The sequence below is a fragment of the Rhinolophus hipposideros genome, assembly GCF_964194185.1.
Source record: "Rhinolophus hipposideros genome assembly, chromosome: 19".
In the NCBI taxonomy this organism is placed as follows: domain Eukaryota; kingdom Metazoa; phylum Chordata; class Mammalia; order Chiroptera; family Rhinolophidae; genus Rhinolophus; species Rhinolophus hipposideros.
The window spans coordinates 21,234,021-21,255,066 of record NC_138065.1 but is presented as its reverse complement, the minus strand read 5'-3'; the positions used below and the strand labels follow the sequence as shown (position 1 = coordinate 21,255,066).

General features: G+C 39.0%; 1 protein-coding gene across 4 annotated transcripts in view; it reads left to right on the top strand.

Annotated features, from left to right (window-relative positions):
* Positions 1-4,515: 4,515 nt before the first annotated feature.
* SNX7 (sorting nexin 7) overlaps positions 4,516-21,046 on the top strand; it is a 205,365-nt gene continuing 188,834 nt past the window's right edge. For 3 of the 4 annotated variants that reach the window (XM_081025196.1, XM_081025194.1, XM_081025197.1), the window contains exon 1: positions 4,545-4,742. In XM_081025196.1, coding sequence (XP_080881322.1) covers positions 4,563-4,742 — 180 coding nt within the window. In that variant the 5' untranslated portion in view covers positions 4,545-4,562. Of the gene's footprint in view, positions 4,743-21,046 lie in introns of all 4 variants that reach the window. The other variant, XM_081025195.1, reaches the window with a different exon arrangement.

Sequence of the window (21,046 nt, the reverse complement as noted above, 5' to 3'; positions counted from 1 at the left end):
GCAATTAATATATCCAAAATATATAAAGAACTCTCACAACTCCATAGAAAGTAAAACAAACAAACAAAAAACACACCAAAAAACAAAGAATTCAATTAAAAAAGGGCAGATCTTCTGAATAGACATTTTTCCAAAGAAGACATACAGATGGCCAACATCACTAATCATTAGGGAAATATAAATCAAAACCACACTGAGCTATCATCTCACACCTGTTAGAATGGCTATTATTATTATTTTTTTTAAAAAGGAGATAATAAATGTTGGCGAGGATGTGGAGAAAAGGGAAAACTTGGCACTGTTGGTGGGAATGCAAGTTGGTGCAGTCACCATGGAAAACAGTATGGAGGTTCCTTAAAAAAATGAAAATTAAAAGTAGAGCTACCATATGATCCAGCAAAACCACTTCTGGGTATTTATCAAAAAACTGAAAACAGTAACTTGGAAAGATATATGCACTCCCATGCTCACTGCAGCATTATTTACAATTGTCAAGATATAGAAACAACCTAAGTGTCCGTGGATGGATGAATGGATAAAATTGTGTTTGGTTTACACACACACACACACACACACACACACACACACACACACACAGAGGAACATTACAGAGGAACATTATTTGTTAGAAAAAAGAATGGAATCTTGCCATTTGTGACAACATGGATGGATTTAACAGGTATTATGCTAAGTGAAAAAAGTCAGAGAAAGACAAATACCATATAATTTCACTTACATGTGGAATCTAAAAAAACAAACAAACAACAACAACAAACAAATAAACAATACAAAACAGAAACAGTCTAATAGACAGAAAACAAACTGATAGTCGCCAGAGAGGAAGAGGTTGGGGGCAAAAAAGGTGAAAGAGAATAAGAGTACAGATTTCCAGTTATAAAATAGGTCATGGGGATGTGACATACAGCATAGAGAATATAGTCAATAATATTGTAAACTCTTGTATAATGACAGAAGGTTACTAAACTTAGGATGGTGATCACTTCGTTAGGTATACTCATGTTGAGTAACTATTTTGTGCATCTGAATCTAATATAATATTGTATATTGACTACCTTTTAATACTCTATGCATCAGCTCAACGAAATGGATTTCTCCCTCACTGAAGAAGAACTGGCTGCTTCCATGGCTAAGTGTTCGCCTCACCACAGCAGCAGCTACTCCTGGTCCTCCCCCTGCCACACAAGCTGGAGGACAGCACAATTCGTACTTACCGGGAAAGATACATTGTGTTTGCTTTTCCTGCTTAGCAAGTTTCTCCCGACAGGGTCATCCATGAGTTTACTGACTGGTTTATTTCTAATCAGATTTCACATATAACTTTTTTTTTTCTAACAAATTAAATAATCTTCCAGCAAAAGTAGTCAAGCCATCAGACAATGCTTATGGGGGACTTGTCTTATTGTGAGTCCCATTACCAGAGACAACTGACTTTATGGATGGTGGAATGGCCTATTAAAGACGCAATTATGGTCTCAGATCACACCTGGAAAGTGCAAGAGAGAAAGAGGGAACAGACGTATATTCTCAGAACCAAACTAATATATGATATTATTTCTTCTATAATCAGAATAAGAAACCAAGGGACAGGACTGGGTAGAGTTCCTCTTAATACTATACCTATACTTCAAGTTTTAGACTATGCTGGGTTAGAGGCTTTCATACTCCACTAAAATCTCTTCCATTAAAGAATCCAGTGATGATCCCATTTAGTGGGAAGCTAAGACTATTAGGAGAATTTAGGATTTTTTTTTATAGTTTTATTTTATTTTATTTTATTTTTACATCCCTCACACCGTGAACTCCCCTCCCCCCATCCACCACCACCCCGACCTCACACCGAGCCATCACATTATACACATAAAATTATAGTTGGCATTCATTAATGTCCAGTCTCTGGTGTACAGTGCCATGACCAGGCATCCACAGCATCCCTGAGGTGGTCTCCCAAACAGGACACATGTCCATCGGACACCCAACAAAATCCCCAAACACTATTGAATAAGTTCCCCAAAGTAATTCTCAAAAAACCCTGAGGCCATCCTGTGGTCACCAGCCGCCCCCCAATCCCTTCACCCTTCCCCCCCATCCCCAACCCCCTCCCCCCCGCCCATCTAACAACTCTCGGTTTTTTGTGTCCCCAAAACTGTTTCTGATTAGTTCATACACATATTCTTTTCTTTAGATTCCGCATATAAGTGAGATCATATGGTACTTGTCTTTCTCATTTTTGATGCCACTGAATAAGCAGTCATACCATGTTGGTAATTAAATTCAAAAGTTTAGTTCATAAGTTGCAAAATATCAACAGGCTTGCAGCATAACTGCAGGGGAAAGACATATTAAAGTTGGAGCTGCACCAATGTGTTAGGTTTGGGTTTTCTTCCTTTGAGATGCTGAGGACTGTATTCCCAGGTGCTTGAGGCTGAACTATATTCAGGAAGGAATGGGGCGGGGGGAGAAAGTATAGGAAGAAATATTTTATTAATGTTGGGCAGCCAAAGAAGTGAATTATAAGGGATTTTTTTTTTTTTTTTTTTTTTTTTTTGTGGCTGAGCAGCATCAAGCTGGCCTTTCTATATTTAGAAAATTGTTTGCCTTAGGAACCTCTATTATGCTTGGCCAGGTGGGCCAAGATCTACTGTCCTGGGTTTTGAAACTAAAACTATTAACACACAGAAACAGGACTGTGGGGCATTTTCGTGGCAGTGATAGCAGAGGCAGTTCTCAGAGGCAGCTGCTTATTTTTGTCGCAGCACCTGGAGTCCAGTGACATCGGTGTCAATGCTAGTAGGTGGAAGTGGTATGGCATTGATCGTTCAGCAGTGGTGGCAGCAATGTTTGCACCATTAGTTCTGTGGCAGGGGTTTTTGCTATGATCCAAGCTGTGTAGTCTTGCTTTGTTCTGCCCATTTTCTGAGTCTGTCTCTATGTTCTCTGGCAATTCTGTGAATCACAGTATCCTGAAGAATTTCCTGGTTAGGACTGCAATGAGAAAACCTTGAATCGTCCTCATGAGCCAAAATGAGCTTAGATAGGAAAAAAATAGCCTTTTAAACTTGTATTCTTTATATACCTTAGCAGAGAACCTTTTTAAATTAGTGCATCTGATGTGGTTTATTAATAATGTGATCCCTAACTTTAAAATGTTATAGTTTAATAAGGAATGTAAAGCATTTAGATGAAATAAATATCTAAAAGATGGAATAACATTAAATGCTAACTTGGAAACAGACTGTGTCATTTGTAAAGTCTTCCTAAAAGATAGGAGACTATAATTAATTCCTGAAGGATGAGCAGGAGACGGTATTTTGTGAACAGGGATCATATAGCATAGGAAGGAGACCCAATAGTCACCAAGCAGCCAGACCAGCTTGACTGAACAAGTGCGGATATGAACTGAAACCAATGAGAGGTACATTTGAGTGGTCAACAGGTAATAATACATTAAGGTCTTTGTCCTCTAAGCAGAAATAGAGAAATTGTCTATTTCCTCAACTATCTTAAATACATCTTTTATTGTTAAAAAATTTATATATCCAGCTAAATATTTTGCCAGGAAAGGTTTTATGAATCAAGTCTGAATTAGCCTCCTCCCGGGTTGTGTGCAAACTTCTTCGACATTCTTTCCAGGGCCTATGCGATGAAAGAGGCCCAGGGCAGTAAAGAATAAAACCTGCAGATAGTTCCAAAATACATCAATTTGCATTCATTTTTTCCATTTTTTAAATTTAGTTTTGTGTGTGTGTACGTGTTTTAATAATAAGCAGTGAACAACTAAATAATTACAGCATTGCAATGACAGCACAAAGACTGAAGATTGTTTCTTGATGGCAATGTCCAGTCCTGCTTGTTGTCCTCTGCTCCTTGTAACAATTTTGCGCATTAACTTCAAGAAGATTTCCTGGAGTAAAATTACATATGAAAGTGGCTGAAAATAGTTTTTAAATCCAACTTCCCTGGCTTGACAGTGAAATGACCACACAGTTCGGTCATTGGGTCAAAAATAAATTACAAAAACAGAAGAGCTTTTCATGTCTTTTATTTTTTTGCATTAGCCTTAGTAAAAAGAGAGGCTCGCAAACCACAAGCAAGAAGAAAGGCAACCATTAAAATACAGGAAATACAGTCCTGGCTTTTTCTCTTGGCGGGATGGGTCGGCTGCCTTCCAGTCCCGCTGTGGACCCGCAGGAGTTGATGGTTCCCTCGGGCTCCTGCGGCCACTGCCCGCTCCCGCGGAAACCCTCGCTCGGCAGCACCCCCGAGCCAGGTTGGTGCCAGGACGCCCTCCTCCTACCTTTGAGGGGACACCGACCCTCACCATGTGAGCCTAAATCTGAGAGCCCAATCCCGCGTGTCCCGCAGGCCCCGGACCAGGTGGGGATGAGCCCGGGCACCGCGCCCGGGCCGGCAGTTCCGCGTCTGCGCAGCGGGCGAGGGGCTGGAGCAGGGCCGGCCGGGGAGGTGCAGGAGGCGCGGGAGCCAATGGGCACACACTGGGGCGCGGGGCTGGCGGCGACGGCCTGCGGGCGCGCACTCTCGGGATGGAGGGCGAGCGCCGGGCATCTCCGGAGCGCTCCTCGGGCCTCCCGGCGGGGGGCGCCGGTGGGGAGAACCCGGGGGGCCGCAGCCCCCTCCCGGGCAGCAGCGGCTCCTCTGCCCTGCTGCAGGCCGACGTGCTGGACCTGGACGAGGACGAGGACGACCTGGAGGTGTTCAGTAAGGTGAGAGCGGCGGCGGCGCGTCCCGGGAAAGTTCCCGGTCAACTCCGGGAGTTTGCAGCGCTGTGGGCGGCCGTCCCAGCGTGCTCACCCTGCAGAGGGGTGGCTCCGAGTTGGAAGTGGGTGGGGTCCCCCGCCTGCCTGCCGGGGCCCCGCAGCGCGCCGCACCCAGCGCTGCGTGCCGGCCGGGCCCCAATTCACAGCCGCTCTCTCCTCTGCACTTTGACCTTAAGTGGGGCAGGGCCGTGACTTCGTGGAGTCTGCAAAGTTGTGATTTTTTTTCTCTTTTTTTTTTTCCCTTCTCTTTTCTTCTCTGACGAGGACTTCTGGGGACAGTGCCTGAGCCCGGGAGGCGGTGGCCCGAAAGTGCCTCCGCCCCTAACAGATTCTTTTCGGGCTCAGCCAGCACCGAACTCTGGGAGAGAGATTACCCAAGTCTAGAGAAATGATTCTTGATTTAGTATTGCTAATTGTGAATTTGAGACGGGTGACACCCAAGATGAGTCTCAAATCCAGTGGGAATAGGTGCAAGGGAATCCCCCTTCGGGAGAAAAGGATTAGGAGGGAGCTCAGGGTCCCTCTTATAGTTAGTTGGCTACCAGTACCCAACCCACATCTACCGCTTTCTCACCCCCTGGAGAAATGTAGGAGCCCAGGGTCTTCTTAACTTGTAGAATAGTTGGAGAGAAATTGACTCGGGTTAGTGGTAGACTTGTGCGTGTAGACTGGTGGTTTTTCTTTTTGGAAAAAAACAAAACAAAACAAAACAACAACCCCTTTCTGTGGGGCCATCGAATGTCACTCCAGTTTCTCACGTTGGTGCTGGTAGAAGATTTGGGTAGAGATGAGAACATTGTATTAATTGCTAAGAAACCTGGCAGTAGTTACATGTTACCTTGAGGTGTTAGGTAAAGCAACATATTTAACCACCAATTAATTTTGGGAGAGCGAACTGAAATTAGAAAGTGAACAGTTATACCCTGACACTAAAGAAGAATATGTAAAACTCCTTTCTTTCCCCCTCTAGATTAAATGAAATGGTAGGCACAGTACTTGTTTGTAGTCTAGATGTTCAGCCAGAATGTCAGTTTTGTGCTCTTGGTAAAGTTATGTGACATTTCAAAATTAGTGTTTAAATTGTAAAACAATGGGATTATTTAGGTTAACACTGCCTTTTTATATTCCACATATACTTTATTTTCAGGTGAAGGACAACTGGCCTCTTCTTTACTTGCCTTCTAAGATACTATTAGTTGATGAATATTCTGTTATGGCTCTACATTGTGAAACTTCCAACTTGGCAGGAGACAGAGTGTTGGGAGTGGCAACTGTGTGTCAGAATCATGTGGGATTGTTTTGTCACGTGGTTTCTTTCCCCAGATTTTAAGTGTCCCAGTCCTGTCATAAGAACTACTTTTAAGAATGAGCACAGTTGTCAGAGGTGCATTTTAGGTGAAACTAAGCTTTAGGTGTTCATTTGCTTAGGCCTCTGGAAATGTTGGAAGTTACTGGGAGTCATAGACCTTCTAGGTGGGAAGGGAATGACAGATTTCAGCCAAAAGCATTGCTAAGTGAACATTTCTGCTAAATTGCCTAAAACTCTCAGAAGAAAGGATTCTAGATCTCCATGGCTCCAATCAATTGTTGACATTTCTTTTCTCATTCTAAATATAAATTTGTTGTTCCACCTAACTTTGTATTCTTTTTTAAAGGATATAAGCTTCAGCCCCATGCACCTGGATCCACCCTGCTTGTTAGTGTTGTATAACTACATGTGTTAGACACAAAGAAAAAGTTAAGAACCACTTCTATAGAACCACATAGATTAAGATAAGGATATAATGTTGGGTAAAGTCTTAAAAGAATAGTTGGAAAAATTTTAAATTAGCTGCCTTAGTATGTTTCAGTAAGTTGAACTTTCAGCCCTTAACCACTGTTAGTGAGGCAAGCACATTTAAGAAAGTGCTCTCCACTTGGCCTCTCTCCCTACTACTCCATTTCTAGCTGGCTCCTCTGTGGAAGTGTAGCCTGGCCTAGTATGCTATCAAGAATGCCTCCTGAAGTATATAACATTGCCATTTAGGACATTGGGATTGACCACGTTCGTATTCCGTTTATTTTTAGTCCCTTATTTCCTTAGATAATTTGTGAATATATACCATGCCACTGTCCAGGAGCTGCTCAAAGAGTAGAGTTTTTGATTTATTATTTCTTTTTTCCCCACTGTACTTGCACCTGGCAAGTAGATGTTAAGTATTTTTGCATAACATGCTACGCTAAGGATTCTTTGGGGAAAAAATGAATGGGAGGTTTAGTTCTTGCTATCATAGTCTTGAAGTTCAGGTGGAAGATGTGACAGAAACTCTAAATGGTAATATAAATCCAGAGAGATGGAAAGTAAAACAAACAAAACATTGTCCTAAGTTTTCAAATAATCCAGTGAGGAGAAAATGGTGCCAAATTTCAAGAGACCACAAGGAAGGCAGAGAACATTGATTTAAAAGTACAAGTATAGATCTTGGAAGGTCAGAGAACATAGATGATTCAAAGAAAGAAAAAGAAAAAGGATAAAAATTATAGTAATAGTGTAAGGATAGTGTTAGAACTGGGCCAGAATGAAATGAAGCTTGCAAAAAATTTAATTAGAGATAAGGGGTAAATTACATTTAAAGGAAAATGTTCTCCTTTTGGGGGGAAAAATATATTAAAATAAGTTGACTTTTATTAAATAGTATAATGTGTATAACAAACAGCAGTTGAAATAGACCATCCGTAAATGGATCACAGTGAAACACTGAGATGCTTATCTGGTATTCAGTAAATGATAGCTCTTAATATTGGCCTTTTAAAAGGTATTCAGTACCACAACATAAGATCTGTATCATCTAGGATAATCAGGGAATTCACAGATGTAATTATCCTCATCACTACTAGTCTCTTTGAGAACTCGGAATTCATACCTGTGACCCCAAAGTTAGAGATAGGCAAATATTCTTTCTTTAAAATAATGGGCACAAAGGAAGTTCTCGAAGCTATAGAGCAGTAGGCTTAATTTCAATCTCAAAGCTATCAAAGCTACAGAACTATTTAGTATTTTGTTTATAAATCCTATAAAAACAAAGAGGTAATCATGTTTTGAAAGGATGGAAAACTAAGACCATTTTTATGGTAAATCAGAACTATACCAATGAACATGTTTATTTGAATATAGGTTTTGAAAAAATCATTCATATTTTGTAGACTAAATTAGTTTTGAAAGAATAATAGGATATAATTGTTGAGACATCCAGCTCCTATATACATATACATATATATATATATATATATATATATATATATATATGATCTTTATCAATCCAGAAATTCATTGTAATAATATAGGAGCATAATTGTACTATTCAACAATTCCATCAAATACTTAGAAGAAGATATTGGAACTTTGCTTATTAATTTTTCACATTTGTTCTCTTTAATTACTATTATGTGCCTGTATTGGTCATGGCCTTAGAAGAATAAGAATTCTCTCCAATAATTTAAATGAAAAAAGTTTAATGCAGGAACTATTCATAGAATTTGGGGCAGGGTTTAGGAGCAAACTAGGGATACTGAGGCACTTAGAGATTTGCAGTAGCAAAAAAACATTAGCACCTTTAATTTAAAGGGAAGAGAAAGGGAAATAGTGTTGCTGGAGTCCAGTAATAGCTGGAGTTGTGAAAGGAGCTGTATTTACAGAGAAATGTAGTTAGAAACATGTGATGACCAGAAATGTGGCGCCAAAGCAGGGAGGAGATAGGGAGTGTTGCCTGAGCTGCTCTTCTCCTGCTCTTGCATCTCTTGCTTGTGGCCCCCACTGGGCAAGCTTCTCAGGTGATATCATCCATCGGGGTCAGCCTCCTCCCAGGACACAGAGCCTGCATTGGTGGGAGCTGATGGATGGGGGTGAAAATGAACAATAACTATCATAATACGTAGTACAAAAGTGTGGAAAATAGCTTTAGATAAAGATAGCCACATTTCCATCTCCTATCCCATATGCTCGTCAAAAATGTGACCAGCACCTTCCTATCAAGAGGTGAGATCTATGCTCCTCTGCTTGCATGTAGGTGGGATTGTGGCTGCTTTGGCCAATATGGTATGGCGGAAGTGATACTGTGCAACTTCCAAGACCAGGTCATGGAAATGCAGGCTCTGCTGTGTCCAATAGGACACTGCTTTTTGGAGCTATGTAAGAAATGCAATTTAAGGCCTCTGTGTTGTAAGGAAACTCAGGTTCCCTTGAGAAACCACATGTAAATGCTGTGGTCAGTTGCCCCAGCTGAAGTCCCAGGCACCATCCAGCAATAAGTGGCTGGCTTGTGAGTGAAGATGTCTGTATGCTTTCAGTTCCCAGCACTGAGGCAACCCTACCATCAAATCTTCTCAGCTGAGGTCCCACATACCACGGAGGAGTGACAAACCACTTCTGCTGTGTCCTGTCGACTTCTTGACACCAGCGAGCATGATAAAATATAAAAACAATAATAGTGTTTTATACCACTAAGTTTCATGATGGTTTGTTACACAGTATTAGAAACTATGACAATAGCTAATAGTCTGTATAACACAATCAGCCTTCCAAATCTTTGGATAAATTAGAGTACTTGGTTCAAGAACTGACTATGAAATGTAATTGGCATCAGTGTGAAGTCCTGAAGAAAGGTCTGTTAGTCACTGTAAATACAAATACAGCCACGACATAAGCCTACTGGTGAGGAACAGAGACTGTAAACGCTGCCTGTTTGAAAATCCTGGTGCACTGCCTACTAGCTTTGTTTCCTTGGGCAAGTTACTTAACCTCCCATTGCCTCAGATTATTCATCTGTAAAGTGAGGGGAAAAAGAAATATGAGGATTAAATGACATACTATGTTTAAAGAGCTTGTACATAGTGCCTGGCCCTTAGTAAACACACCTGAGTATTGATCAGCTGTACACAGCACCACAGGACCCTGCTGTTCCACTTGGCTGCAGTGATGGACGTGCTCTGTACTTGCCTGTCTAATATGGCAGCCACTAGCCACTGTGACTTTTGAGCATTTGAAACGTGGCTAGTGCATCTGAGGAGCTGACCTTTTGATTATATTTAATTAATTAGCATTTAAATGTAAGTAGCCAGCTGTGGCTACCAGTTTGGGCAGCAGAGGTCTAAGCAAATCAGTATTTTATTACTAGCGTGAATTATGGTTACTCAAGAAATATCCTTGAATGGATGAGTGGTTTCCTACCTCAGCGATGTGCTGAAATATATCAGACACATACACACCTGTACGCACATGTATGCACACACATATGTACATGCATACAGGTGTGTATAGTGCATGCATGCATGCATGTGTGTATATACATATATAATGTGTGTGTAGTGTGTAAGCATGTGTGTGTGTGTGCATAAATGTGTATGCATTCTCAATTGCCCAATTCACTTCAAATCTAGAATACAGGATTACAGCAGGCAGATCATGTGTTTCCTTTCCCTGTCCTCCATCCTAATCCTGCCTCAGAGGGTCTTACCATTTTGAAGGTTAAAAAAAGAGGAACCAAAAAGCAAAGGGCTTATCTGGGACTATTTATATTCCTACCACTAGAAGCTCCACTCTCTACCATCACAGGCTTCTTGTATGTTCAGTACTCTTCTAGAAGAGGAAGAATGGGTGAGTGACGTAGAAAGAAGAATCCTCAAATTCTCCTTGTGAGTGAGTGTATGTGGTCAACAATAGAATTAAAACAAATAAGGAAATTTCAGAATAAGTTTGGGGAGACCATGAATAGGGCCATTTTAGGTACAAACATTTCTAGTGGTTTTCAGTGACTAAAAGATCAATTTACACAAATGACATGCTGTTGAATCTAAACAAATAGCACATTTTTGAGGTCATATGGAGTATTAATTGTACTGTAATCTGAACTGTCCGTGCCACTTCTGAAGTTCTGTTCTACCCTCTGTGTTTTAAAGGGGAATTGATGGTTTATGTCAGCAAATGACAAAGGGATATTATTTCATCTGCAGATGCCAGTTCCCTGTTATTGATTCTTTGGAATGCTGTGTTGAGATGAAGCCGGAGATCTTGTCTGGGCTTAGGAGAAAGAGGGCTTGGTACCTCAGCACTGTCTTCCATTGTCACAACAAGTGGGGAGGGCTGCAGTAGCAACAGTCTGGATACACATTTGCCATCCTGAGGCAGAATAAACAAAGGGGATTCACTGATATGTTCTGGCAACCATGACCTATGAAGAAAGGCTGCGAAAGAACAAAATGTCGTGTATCTTGGAAAAGACTTGGGTCTTTTATGAAGAGTTATTATGATCTAGGTGGATTAAATGTTTGTAGTTTTGAAGGTAAAGCTAGAACCACTAGATCAAAAATATGTGGAGACAAGTTTTAGATCAATTGAAGGAAGAATTTTCTAATTGAAGGTTTCAAAATGAAAGGGATTACTCAGCATGGTCATGAATTCTGTGACTAAAAGCGTTCTAGTAGCACAAGCTGACTGTCCCAGAGGAGACGAGGGTGTGACAGTTTGACTGTCCCTTTCCACTATCAACAGGATGTTACAAATGGAATTTTAACTTACTAAATTTAACTACAAGAGCAGTGGAAAGTCTTAATTAGATGGTTCTACTCAACTTTCAGTGTAATTCCCAAACTGAATTGTATTCTGCCATTCCCTGACTCTTACTCCTCTGTTCCCGTCTCTGTTATTTTTCCTTTTGATTCTCTGCTAATGATGTGAGAATTTCTTAGATATCCAGGGTAAAATACTTAGTGTCACCTTCTGCTTATCCCTGTCACTCACTCTCCATGTCTCCTACACATCTGAAAAATCCCTATCAGTTTTACCTTCTTGCTGTCTTTGGAATTAGTGCCTTTTTTCCTGTTCTCACTGCTACAGTCGGAGTAGTTACATGGTTGCCTCTTAGAACCATTAAAATAGTCTCATCAAGTCTCAGTCTCAGATATGCCTCTATTCTTCCTGTGCCCCCCGCAGCAAACATGTTTCTGGAGCACACAGCTCTGATCGAATTGTCACATTTTGTCATTGAAGATTCTTGGTGATCAGTCTGCACCCTGGCTCTCCTGCCTCACCACTCTCTGTCCTCTGCAGCTTTACTACTCAAAGTGTGTCCCATACACCCATTGCATCACCTAGGAGCTTATTGGAAATGCAGAACCCACTCCAGAACAATGGATCAGAATCTGTATTTTAACAGGGTTCCTTGGTGATTTGTTTGCACTTTACAATTGGAAAAGCACTGATCTAGAAGCACTGACCTAGGTTGAGCCACTAGGTGAACTTACTCCATATTTTCCTGTAATTACTGTTGTATAATTAATGTTGAGTCAACAGAACAAAATCCTTTCTGTTGTCTATGGCCCAATGTAAAGCTACCTCTTCCCTAGGAGTTTCTTCATCTCTAGTTAGAATTAATTTCTCCACTCTGTGTGCCCCATGATATTGTTTTGAATCTTATAATACTACATTTTTGCCTCATAAGTAGGTATTTATTTGTCTTTTCTAAAACGTTACTTGCTTCTCTATGTCCTATAAATTAAAGTTATTGAAGGTAGGAGAGTAAGAAATCTAAATATTTATGAAATAAATACATCAGTGAATAATATGGCCTATGACATTTTTCCTGTATATAGTCCCAATTATTGCTGTAATTTGCCAATAATCTGTTTTCAGTAAATTCAGTTTGTATTGTATCAGTCTTTCCTAGCAGGATACTAAACCAAATAGAATTAAAACACACTGGTCTTAATACTCGTAAATGCTGAATAAATGTTACTGCTGGATGACAGAACTATGTTGAGTGTCAACATGGACAAAATCTTCTATGTGGATTGTATTAGAAGAAATAAACACAAAACATTAAAAAAGAAAGGGAATCATTTAGGAACCTTTTAATACTCAGAAAAACAAATCCTTTTAAGCTAATGTAATAACACCTACCAATTTCCCCCAAAATAAGATGTAGCCGGACCGTCAACGCTAATGCATCTTTTGGATCAAAAATTAATACAAGACCCAGTATTATATTATATTATTATTTTATTTTATTTTACATCATATTATATTATATTATATTATACCCAGTCTTATAGTAAAATAAGACCGGGTCTTATATTAATTTTTGCTCCAAAAGACACTTTAGAACTGATTGTCCAGCTAGGTCTTATTGGTGGAGAAACATGGTATCTCAATGGGGCTTGTTTGTTAGCAGTGGAACCTCACTCCAGCAAGAAAGGAATGATGAATACTAGCATTTCCCCAAGTAGATTTGAAGTCTGGAAATGCAGATGCAGAGAGGGAGAGGGACCAGCAGAATATACATAATATGTATGTGTGTGTGTATATATATATATATATATATATATATATGCGCATGTATCTCCATGGGAACCTATAGGAAGGGGAACTAGAGTTCTTTTATGCAGACAACAGTTTTTCATTTGCTTATTGGTCAGTGGCAATGGGGAAAATTATAAGAAATACTTTGGGAAAAGGAAGTCAAAATACTCCAGATTTGAACTAATACAGTCTAAAGAATATATTTTATTGAATTTTAAAGGGGCAATTTTATTTCTGCCTCATTGCAGTTCTGATTGGGTGCTCTAGTATAACTCTGACAGCCTGCTACAGTTTTACAAGTGGCCAATGTGATCAAAGGAAACACTCAATATCTATGTAGTTGTAGTGTTCACCATTTATTTTATTCATGTATTTATTTGTATTGCACATTTTGCAAAGAGGACATAAGACCAAAAGTTAAAATAAACATTCATAGTTACTTACTTTAAGAATACTGTGATACCTTGGTTTTGTAACGTAAACTGTTCCGGAAGACCGTAAAGAGTTCTGAAACGTTCGAAAACAGCCGACAGCTAGGCCTCAGGATCTTGCACTCAGCGGAAGCCATGTGACATGTTCTACTTCCGAGGTGTGTTGGAAAACCAAAGCATTTACTTCCGGGTTTATAGCTGTTGTAAAACGAAATGTTCGTCAACGGAGACATTTGAAAATTGAGGTACCACTGTATTTTAAAGTTTTGTCAATAAACAAGTGAAAAGTTGTATGCTGCAAAATTTTGTCTGTTTTAAACGGAATACTTGATCAGCTCTGATACTGCATATATCAGTTATACTGAATAACAGAGTGTTACCTGTAGAATTAGCAAAAAAGGATACAGAGACTAGGCAATCAAAATTATTAGCAAATATTGGCATGAAAATCAGTATAACACACTTATAAAACAGAACAGAACGTTAAGACAGTGGTTTTAAAAATTGAAACAAAAGTTTTTTACTTTGAAAAATGCTTTGGTATGACATATTATTTTGTTACTGTTTTTTACCCAACTTACTTTACTGAGATGTGATTTATATACCATAAAATTCACCATTTGGGGTGAATTATTTTTATTAGTAAATTTAATGAATTGTGCAATTACTGTACATGAGTTTTAGATCACTTTTATCTTCCCCGAAAATCCATCATGCCATTTACAGTTAATCTCTGTTTTCACTCCCAGCCATAGACAACTATTTTTCTGTTTCACCAGGTGAAAGAATACAAATTTTACCAACTATAATGAGATTCAGCAATTACAGTAGACTAATTTTGCAAGCAGATATCATGATACTTCCATCTTATACGTCTTAGTATTAGTATTTTTATTAAAAATAAAAAAAATTATTAAAAAATACGTGTTAGTATTTTTTAAAGATTTTTATTAAAATATAGCTAACATACAATATTAGTTTCAAGTGTACATAATAGTTATTCAACATTTATATACCTAAAGAAGTGATCACCATAAGTCCAGCAACCATCTGACACTATACCATCCTCTCACAATATTATTGACTATGTTCCCCATGCTGTATATTCCCATGACTTAATTGTTTTATACCTGGAAAATTTGAACCTCTTATTCCCCTCCACTTTTCCCCCCTCTTTATAAATTTTTCAGTTACAATTGACATTAAATTATTATTTATATTAATTTCAGGTCTACGGCATAGTGGTTAGACATTTATAAAATTTAATAAGTGATACCCCTGACTAGTCTAGAACCCACCTGGCACTATACATAGTTATTACCATATTACTGACTATATTCCCTATGCTTTACTATACATCCCCATGACTATTTTGTAACTACCAATTTGTACTTCTTAATGCCTTCACCTTTTTCACCCTGTCCCTAAGCCCCTTCCATTTATCACCCCAATAAACCTAGTATCCATCTGACCACATAGTTATTACAATACTATTGACTATATTCCTTATGCTGTAACCTACATATCCATGCCTACTGCAACCAATTTGTACTTCTTAATCCCTTCCCCTTTTTACTCATTCCCAACCCCCCTCCCATCTGGCAACCATCAAAATGTTTTTTGTGTCTATGAGTTAGTTTCTCTTTTGTTTGTTTATTTTCTTTTTTAGATTCCACATATAAGTGAAATCACATTGCATTTGTCTTTTGCTGTCTGACATACTTCACTCAGCACATACCTTTCACGTCTATCCATGCCGCCGCAGATGGTGAGAACTCATTCCCCTTTAGTCAAGCAATATTTCATCGTAAATACATACCACCTACACTTTATCCATTCATCCATCAATGGACAACCTGGCTGTCTCTACATCATGGCCATGATAAATAATACTATAATGAACATATGAATGCACACATCTCCTCAAAGTACTGTTATGTGTTTCTTCAGATAATTACCCAGAAGTAGTATTACTGGGTCCTTTTTTGTCACTTGTTATAGCCTTTGTTTTAAAGTCTATTTTGTCTGGTATAACTATTGCTGCCAGAGTTTTGTTGTTGTTTCATTTTCATGAAATATCTTTTTCCCATCCCTTTACTTTCAGTCCATGTGTGTCTTTTGATCTGAAGTAAATCACTTGTAGGCAGCATTTGTAAGGGTCGTGTTTCTATCCATTCGGCCACCCTATGTCTTTTGATTGGAGCATTCAATTCATTTATATTTTAAACAATTGTTGATATGTAGTTATTGCCATTTTATTATTCATATTTTTATTTTATTTTTTTTGTCTTAAGTCCCTCTAACATTCTTTGTAATACTGGTTTAGTGGGGAGGAACTTCTTTAGCTTTTCCTTTTCTGGGAAGCTCTTTATGTGTCCTTTGATTCTAAGTGGTAACTTTATTTGTAGAGTAATCTTGGTGGTAGGTCTTCACTTTTTATCACTTTGACTATTTCGTTACAATCCCTTTTGGCCTGCAAAGTTTCTATTGAGAAATCTGCAGACAGTCTTGTGGGAGCTCCCTTATAGGTAACTAACTGCTTTTCTCTTGCTGCTTTTAAGATTCTCTCTTTGTCTTTAACCTTTGGCATTTTAATTATGATGTGCCTTGTTGTGGGCCTCTTTGGGTTCATCTTGTTTGAGACTCTGCACTTCCTGGGCTTGTATATCTATTTCCTTCACCAGGTTAGGGAAGTTTTCAATCATTGTTACTCAAATACATTTTCAATCCCTTGCTTTCTCTCTTCTCCTTCTGGTACTCCTATGATATAAATATTGGTACGCTTGATGTTTTCCCAGAAGCCTCTTAAACTGTCCTCAGTTTTTTGGATTCTTTTTTCTTTTTGCTGTTCTGCTTGGGTGTTTTCTGCTATCTTATGTTCTAAATCACCGATAATCTAATCTAATCTACTGTTTATTCTCTCTAATGTATTCTTCATTTCAGTTATTTTAGTCTTTATTTCTGACTGGTTCTTTTTTTATGTTTCCTATCTCTTTGTTGAAGTTCTCCCTGAGATCACTGAGCATCCTTATAACCAGGGTTTTTGGAACTCTGCCACTGGCAGATAGCTCGTCTCCATTTTGAATAGTTCTTTTTCTGGAGCTTTGTTCTGTTCCTTTATTTGGGACATATTTCTTCATCTCCCCATTTTGGCTGCCTCCCTGTGTTTGTTTCTATGTATTAGGTAGGGCCGCTACATCTCCTGGTCTTAGTAAAGTGGCCTTATGTAATAGGTGTCCTGTGAGACCTAGTGGCACAGTCTTCCTAGTCACCAGAGCTGAATGCTCTAGGTGTGTCCCTTGTGTGTGTTGTGTGTGCCTTCCTGTTGTAGTTGAGACTTAATTGCTGTTTGCACATCAGTGGGATAGATTGACCCTTGGGCTCATTTGTTGTAAGAATTGGCTGTGACAATAGTGGAGCAGCTGTTGTGCAGGGGCTGACCCTATGGAGCAGGATTCATTTTAGCACGGCTCTGGTGCCTACCTGGTGTGCCCTTTGGATGTGTCATCTTTGTAGGTGGCTGTGTGATGCTCCGGCGCAGTCAGAAGCTGGCCACTGGGTCTGCCAGTCCTGAGACCTCCTGGGAGGAGACCCAGTGCAGGCCATTTTCAACTGCAGTCTATGCCCTGCCCATGGCCACCTGGCATGAGCCACAAAGCAATCCAGAGATGGCTGCCACCTGTGCTGTGCTTGGAAATACCTTGAGAACTGAAGTCACTAACTATGGCTGACTGTTGCTAGTGCTGGGATTAGGGCTGTTCAACCAGAAGTATGGGGCATGCTAAAACCAAATGCTCCTTGTTTGGGTTTTGTGAACCTTTTAGAGATTTTATGAATGTCTGCAACATGAGCTAAGGCAGGCTGTTTATATGGAAAAGCCACTGGAAGTGGCTTGGGTGTGCCTGAAATTTGAGTGCGGTGTGGTCCCAGGGAACGTTAAGTGGGCAGATGAAAAGTGATAGCCAGTTTGATGGAGACTCAGATATGGCAGCTGCCTACATCTGCATGCATGGAGGGAAAGGGCTCAACAAAGAAACAATGGCTTCTGCCAGCTCCTTCATCCAGGAGAAAGCTGCTCCTCCAGCCCTCACTCTGAAGCCAGACAATTGAGTTCCTCCTCGTATGTCCCTGGTGCCTTTCAAGCAGCTGCCCCAGCACTGGAGCTCGAAGTGAGTAAGTCAGTCAGCGAGTAAATTTGTGCCCTTGAAAGTGTACCTGCCATCCATCTCACTCAGCCACAATCTCTGCTGTTTTTCACAGCCAGAAACTATGGGGACTTCTCTTCCCAGCACTGAAACCCTGGGCTGCAGAGGGGCTGAGACCCATCGCTCTTCCAGGGGCGACCTCCACAGCCAAGATATCCCTGTTGATTATTAATGGTCACCTGTGGGTGTTGGACCAGCCCATTCTGTGTGTCTCTCCCTCCTACCAGTCTCAAGGTGGCTTCTTCTATATGCCAATAGTTGTAGGGCTTCAGTTCAGCTAGACTTCAGGTGATTCTCAATAATGGTTTTTCTGTGGTTTATTTGTAATTGATGTGAGCCTTAGAGGAGGTGAGCACCACATTTACCTACTCTGCCACCTTGACCAGAAATCCAACATATACAACTATTAATCTATTTCCTGTTTTTATATATTTGCTTTTCAGAAAATTTCACATACGTAGAATCATGTGACATGTGGTCTTTTGTTTCTGGTTACTTTCATTTAGCATAGTATTTCTTAGGTTCATTTTTGTTGTAATTTTATTACTTTTTAGTCATGGCTTTAACTTTTTGATATAGGAAATAAACTTTTTATTTAAAATGAAAAAGAGCATAATCATTTTAAGTGAAACATTAAGAATAAAAATTCTGTCTAAAATTACAGTAAAATGCTTTTTTATGTGTTACCAAAAACAAATGGAAAACTCTTGGTATCTTCAAAACTGGAGGGGGAGGGGAATCCTAATTTGTTCTTTTGTACTAACTTTGAGAAAGTTAAGTGTATGTATATATGTGTATGCACATATGTACATATGTCTATACATATATGCATTTAATCTAATTGAACATTGAATGGTGTGTTTGTCAGCTCTTACTGGATTATGCTGTAGTACAAACAGCATCAAGATCTAAGTGGCTTACCTCCCACAAAGACTTATTTCTTTCTCATGTAACTGCCAACTGTAACTGGGCTGTGAGTCTGTTCCAGGCTTTGAGTTAGCTTCACATGTCTTCTTCAGTTTGGGAGAATTATTATCATTCCTGTACCACAAGCTTATTATCTGTAAAATGCAAATGATGATAATTGCAATTACTTTCATCAGATTGTTGAGAGAATTATTAATAAATGAAATCATGGAAGTATACAGTGCTAAGTCACAGTCCCTGGAGCTTAGAAAACTCAGTATTTGCTATTATGGTATATAAGATTAATGTTTGTAACTTGGATAAACATCCATTTTGCATTTGTAGTGAGATCTTCAGGGAATCACAAAAGTACATTTCTATATTCAAGGAGCTTATATCTATTTAAGGCAAAATATTGCGGTAATATGTTGATACGTGTAGTCTAGGTGGGGCTATACAAACGACTACTTAGGTTAAAAGTGCAAGTATGGGGGAAAAGTCCATGGGGTCAAAGGAGGCATCATGGAAATAAAATTAAGGAGGTAGGATACTTTTGATTAAAAATAAAGCGTATGCTTTCAGTTAATGTTAAGTTGTGTTACCAAAATTCTTGTGTAGTGTCTTAAATTCCATATTATGTGTATAGCTCCCTTTGAATGAGTCATTGCATGTAGTCTCTGCCAGGCCTCTTTGAAGTACTAGGGGATAAGAATATTCTTGACATAGTGGTTTTAACTGTCTACTAGTTTTCTTGTTATAGTATAAGCATATATTAGTCCCCTCAGAAATGCTCCTAAGTTTGTTGGTATGGCTAGATCTCAAGGCAACTCAGCCTTTCTTTGGAGAAAATCTATGAAGACGGCACTTTGGGTCAGGAGAGTAGTTCTAATTTACTGTGCCAGAATCCGTTTTAGCCATGCTTGTTAGGGGTACAGTCAGCTGACTGAGCTCCTTAGGAATCATTTTTTATTGCATTCCTGAGTGAGGTCTGCAGTGTTACCTGCCCATAAGACATATTTTTAACCTCTTTAGGAGTTTTGCTTAATTATTTTTCCTGGCTTGCTCTGCTTCCAGTTAGTTGTCACTGAATCCACAACAGGTACTCATAGTTGGCTGATATGTGTTTCATATATGTATCCAATACCCCAAGCTTATTTTAAGGTAGGTTTGGTGGCCCCTTATCATTTGTGGATTTAGCATTCATGGCTTTAGATATCTTTGACATGCAGTAATATGACCTATCGCTGAGGCACACATATAACTGCACCAGTGGTTTGGAGGACCCACTTAGTAAGGAAGCTCTGCCTGTCTTTCAGCCTGAGCATTTTACTCGTTCTTTACTTGTCCTTGCTTACGTATGCAGTAATCTTTACTGAGGTGATTACAAATATTCATTTGTGAGTGTGCGTGTGTGTGTGTGTGTATGTGTGTCTGAGTATTTTTTAAAAAGGCTCCTAAAAGAAATGCAAATACTGAAAATCTGGAACAAACTTACCACTGCCTACCTAGCAATGGTCAAGAAGACTTTATTTTTATTTCTAAGTTTCATGAAAAAAATTAAAATAAAATGGACAATTTTCAGTAATCAAGAATGTGTTCTTATCCTACTTGAACATACCTTTTTAAAGCTTTTTTAAAACTTTTAAAATGATTTTTATTATAGAATATTTTCATGTATGCAAAAGATTATATAAAATATATGTAGCTATATTATATCTAACTCTGTATATTGTATAACTGTATAACCTATATAGCATAAAACAGGGAAAACACCAGCCTGTGGGTGAAGTCTGGTCTGCTTCATCTTTCTAAATAAAGTTTTATTGGCATACAGACACACCCATTCATTGATGTATTGCCTATGTCTGCTTTCGCACTACAATGCCCAAAGTACGTAATTGACAGAGATCACATGGCCCATAAGGCCCATATTTACTATCTAGCCCTTTATGGAAAAATGTTTGCAGACTCCTTATCGTAATGATAGAATAATAAAATTTGCATCCATGTTCCTACCACCCAGTTTAGGAAATAAAACACAAGCCAAATTTTTGATATTCCCTGTGAGGCCCTCCCCAAGAATGTCTCTTGTCTGCTTAAAATAAAATAATAATCTGAATTTTGTTTTTACTATTTGTTTGGTTTTCATAAAAGTCTATATTTGTACCTTGAAGTGATATATTTTAAGGATTTATGTGCATTTGGACCTTGTCTGTTTTAGGAGTTTTAAAAATGATGCTATCCTTTGTGAATTCTTCTCTGATTTGCTTTTATCTCCTAACATTTAGTTTATGAGATTTATCTATGTTTTTGCATGAAGTTGTGGTTGATTTTCATTTCTGTGTAGTACTCGTATATATAACCTTGTATGCATAT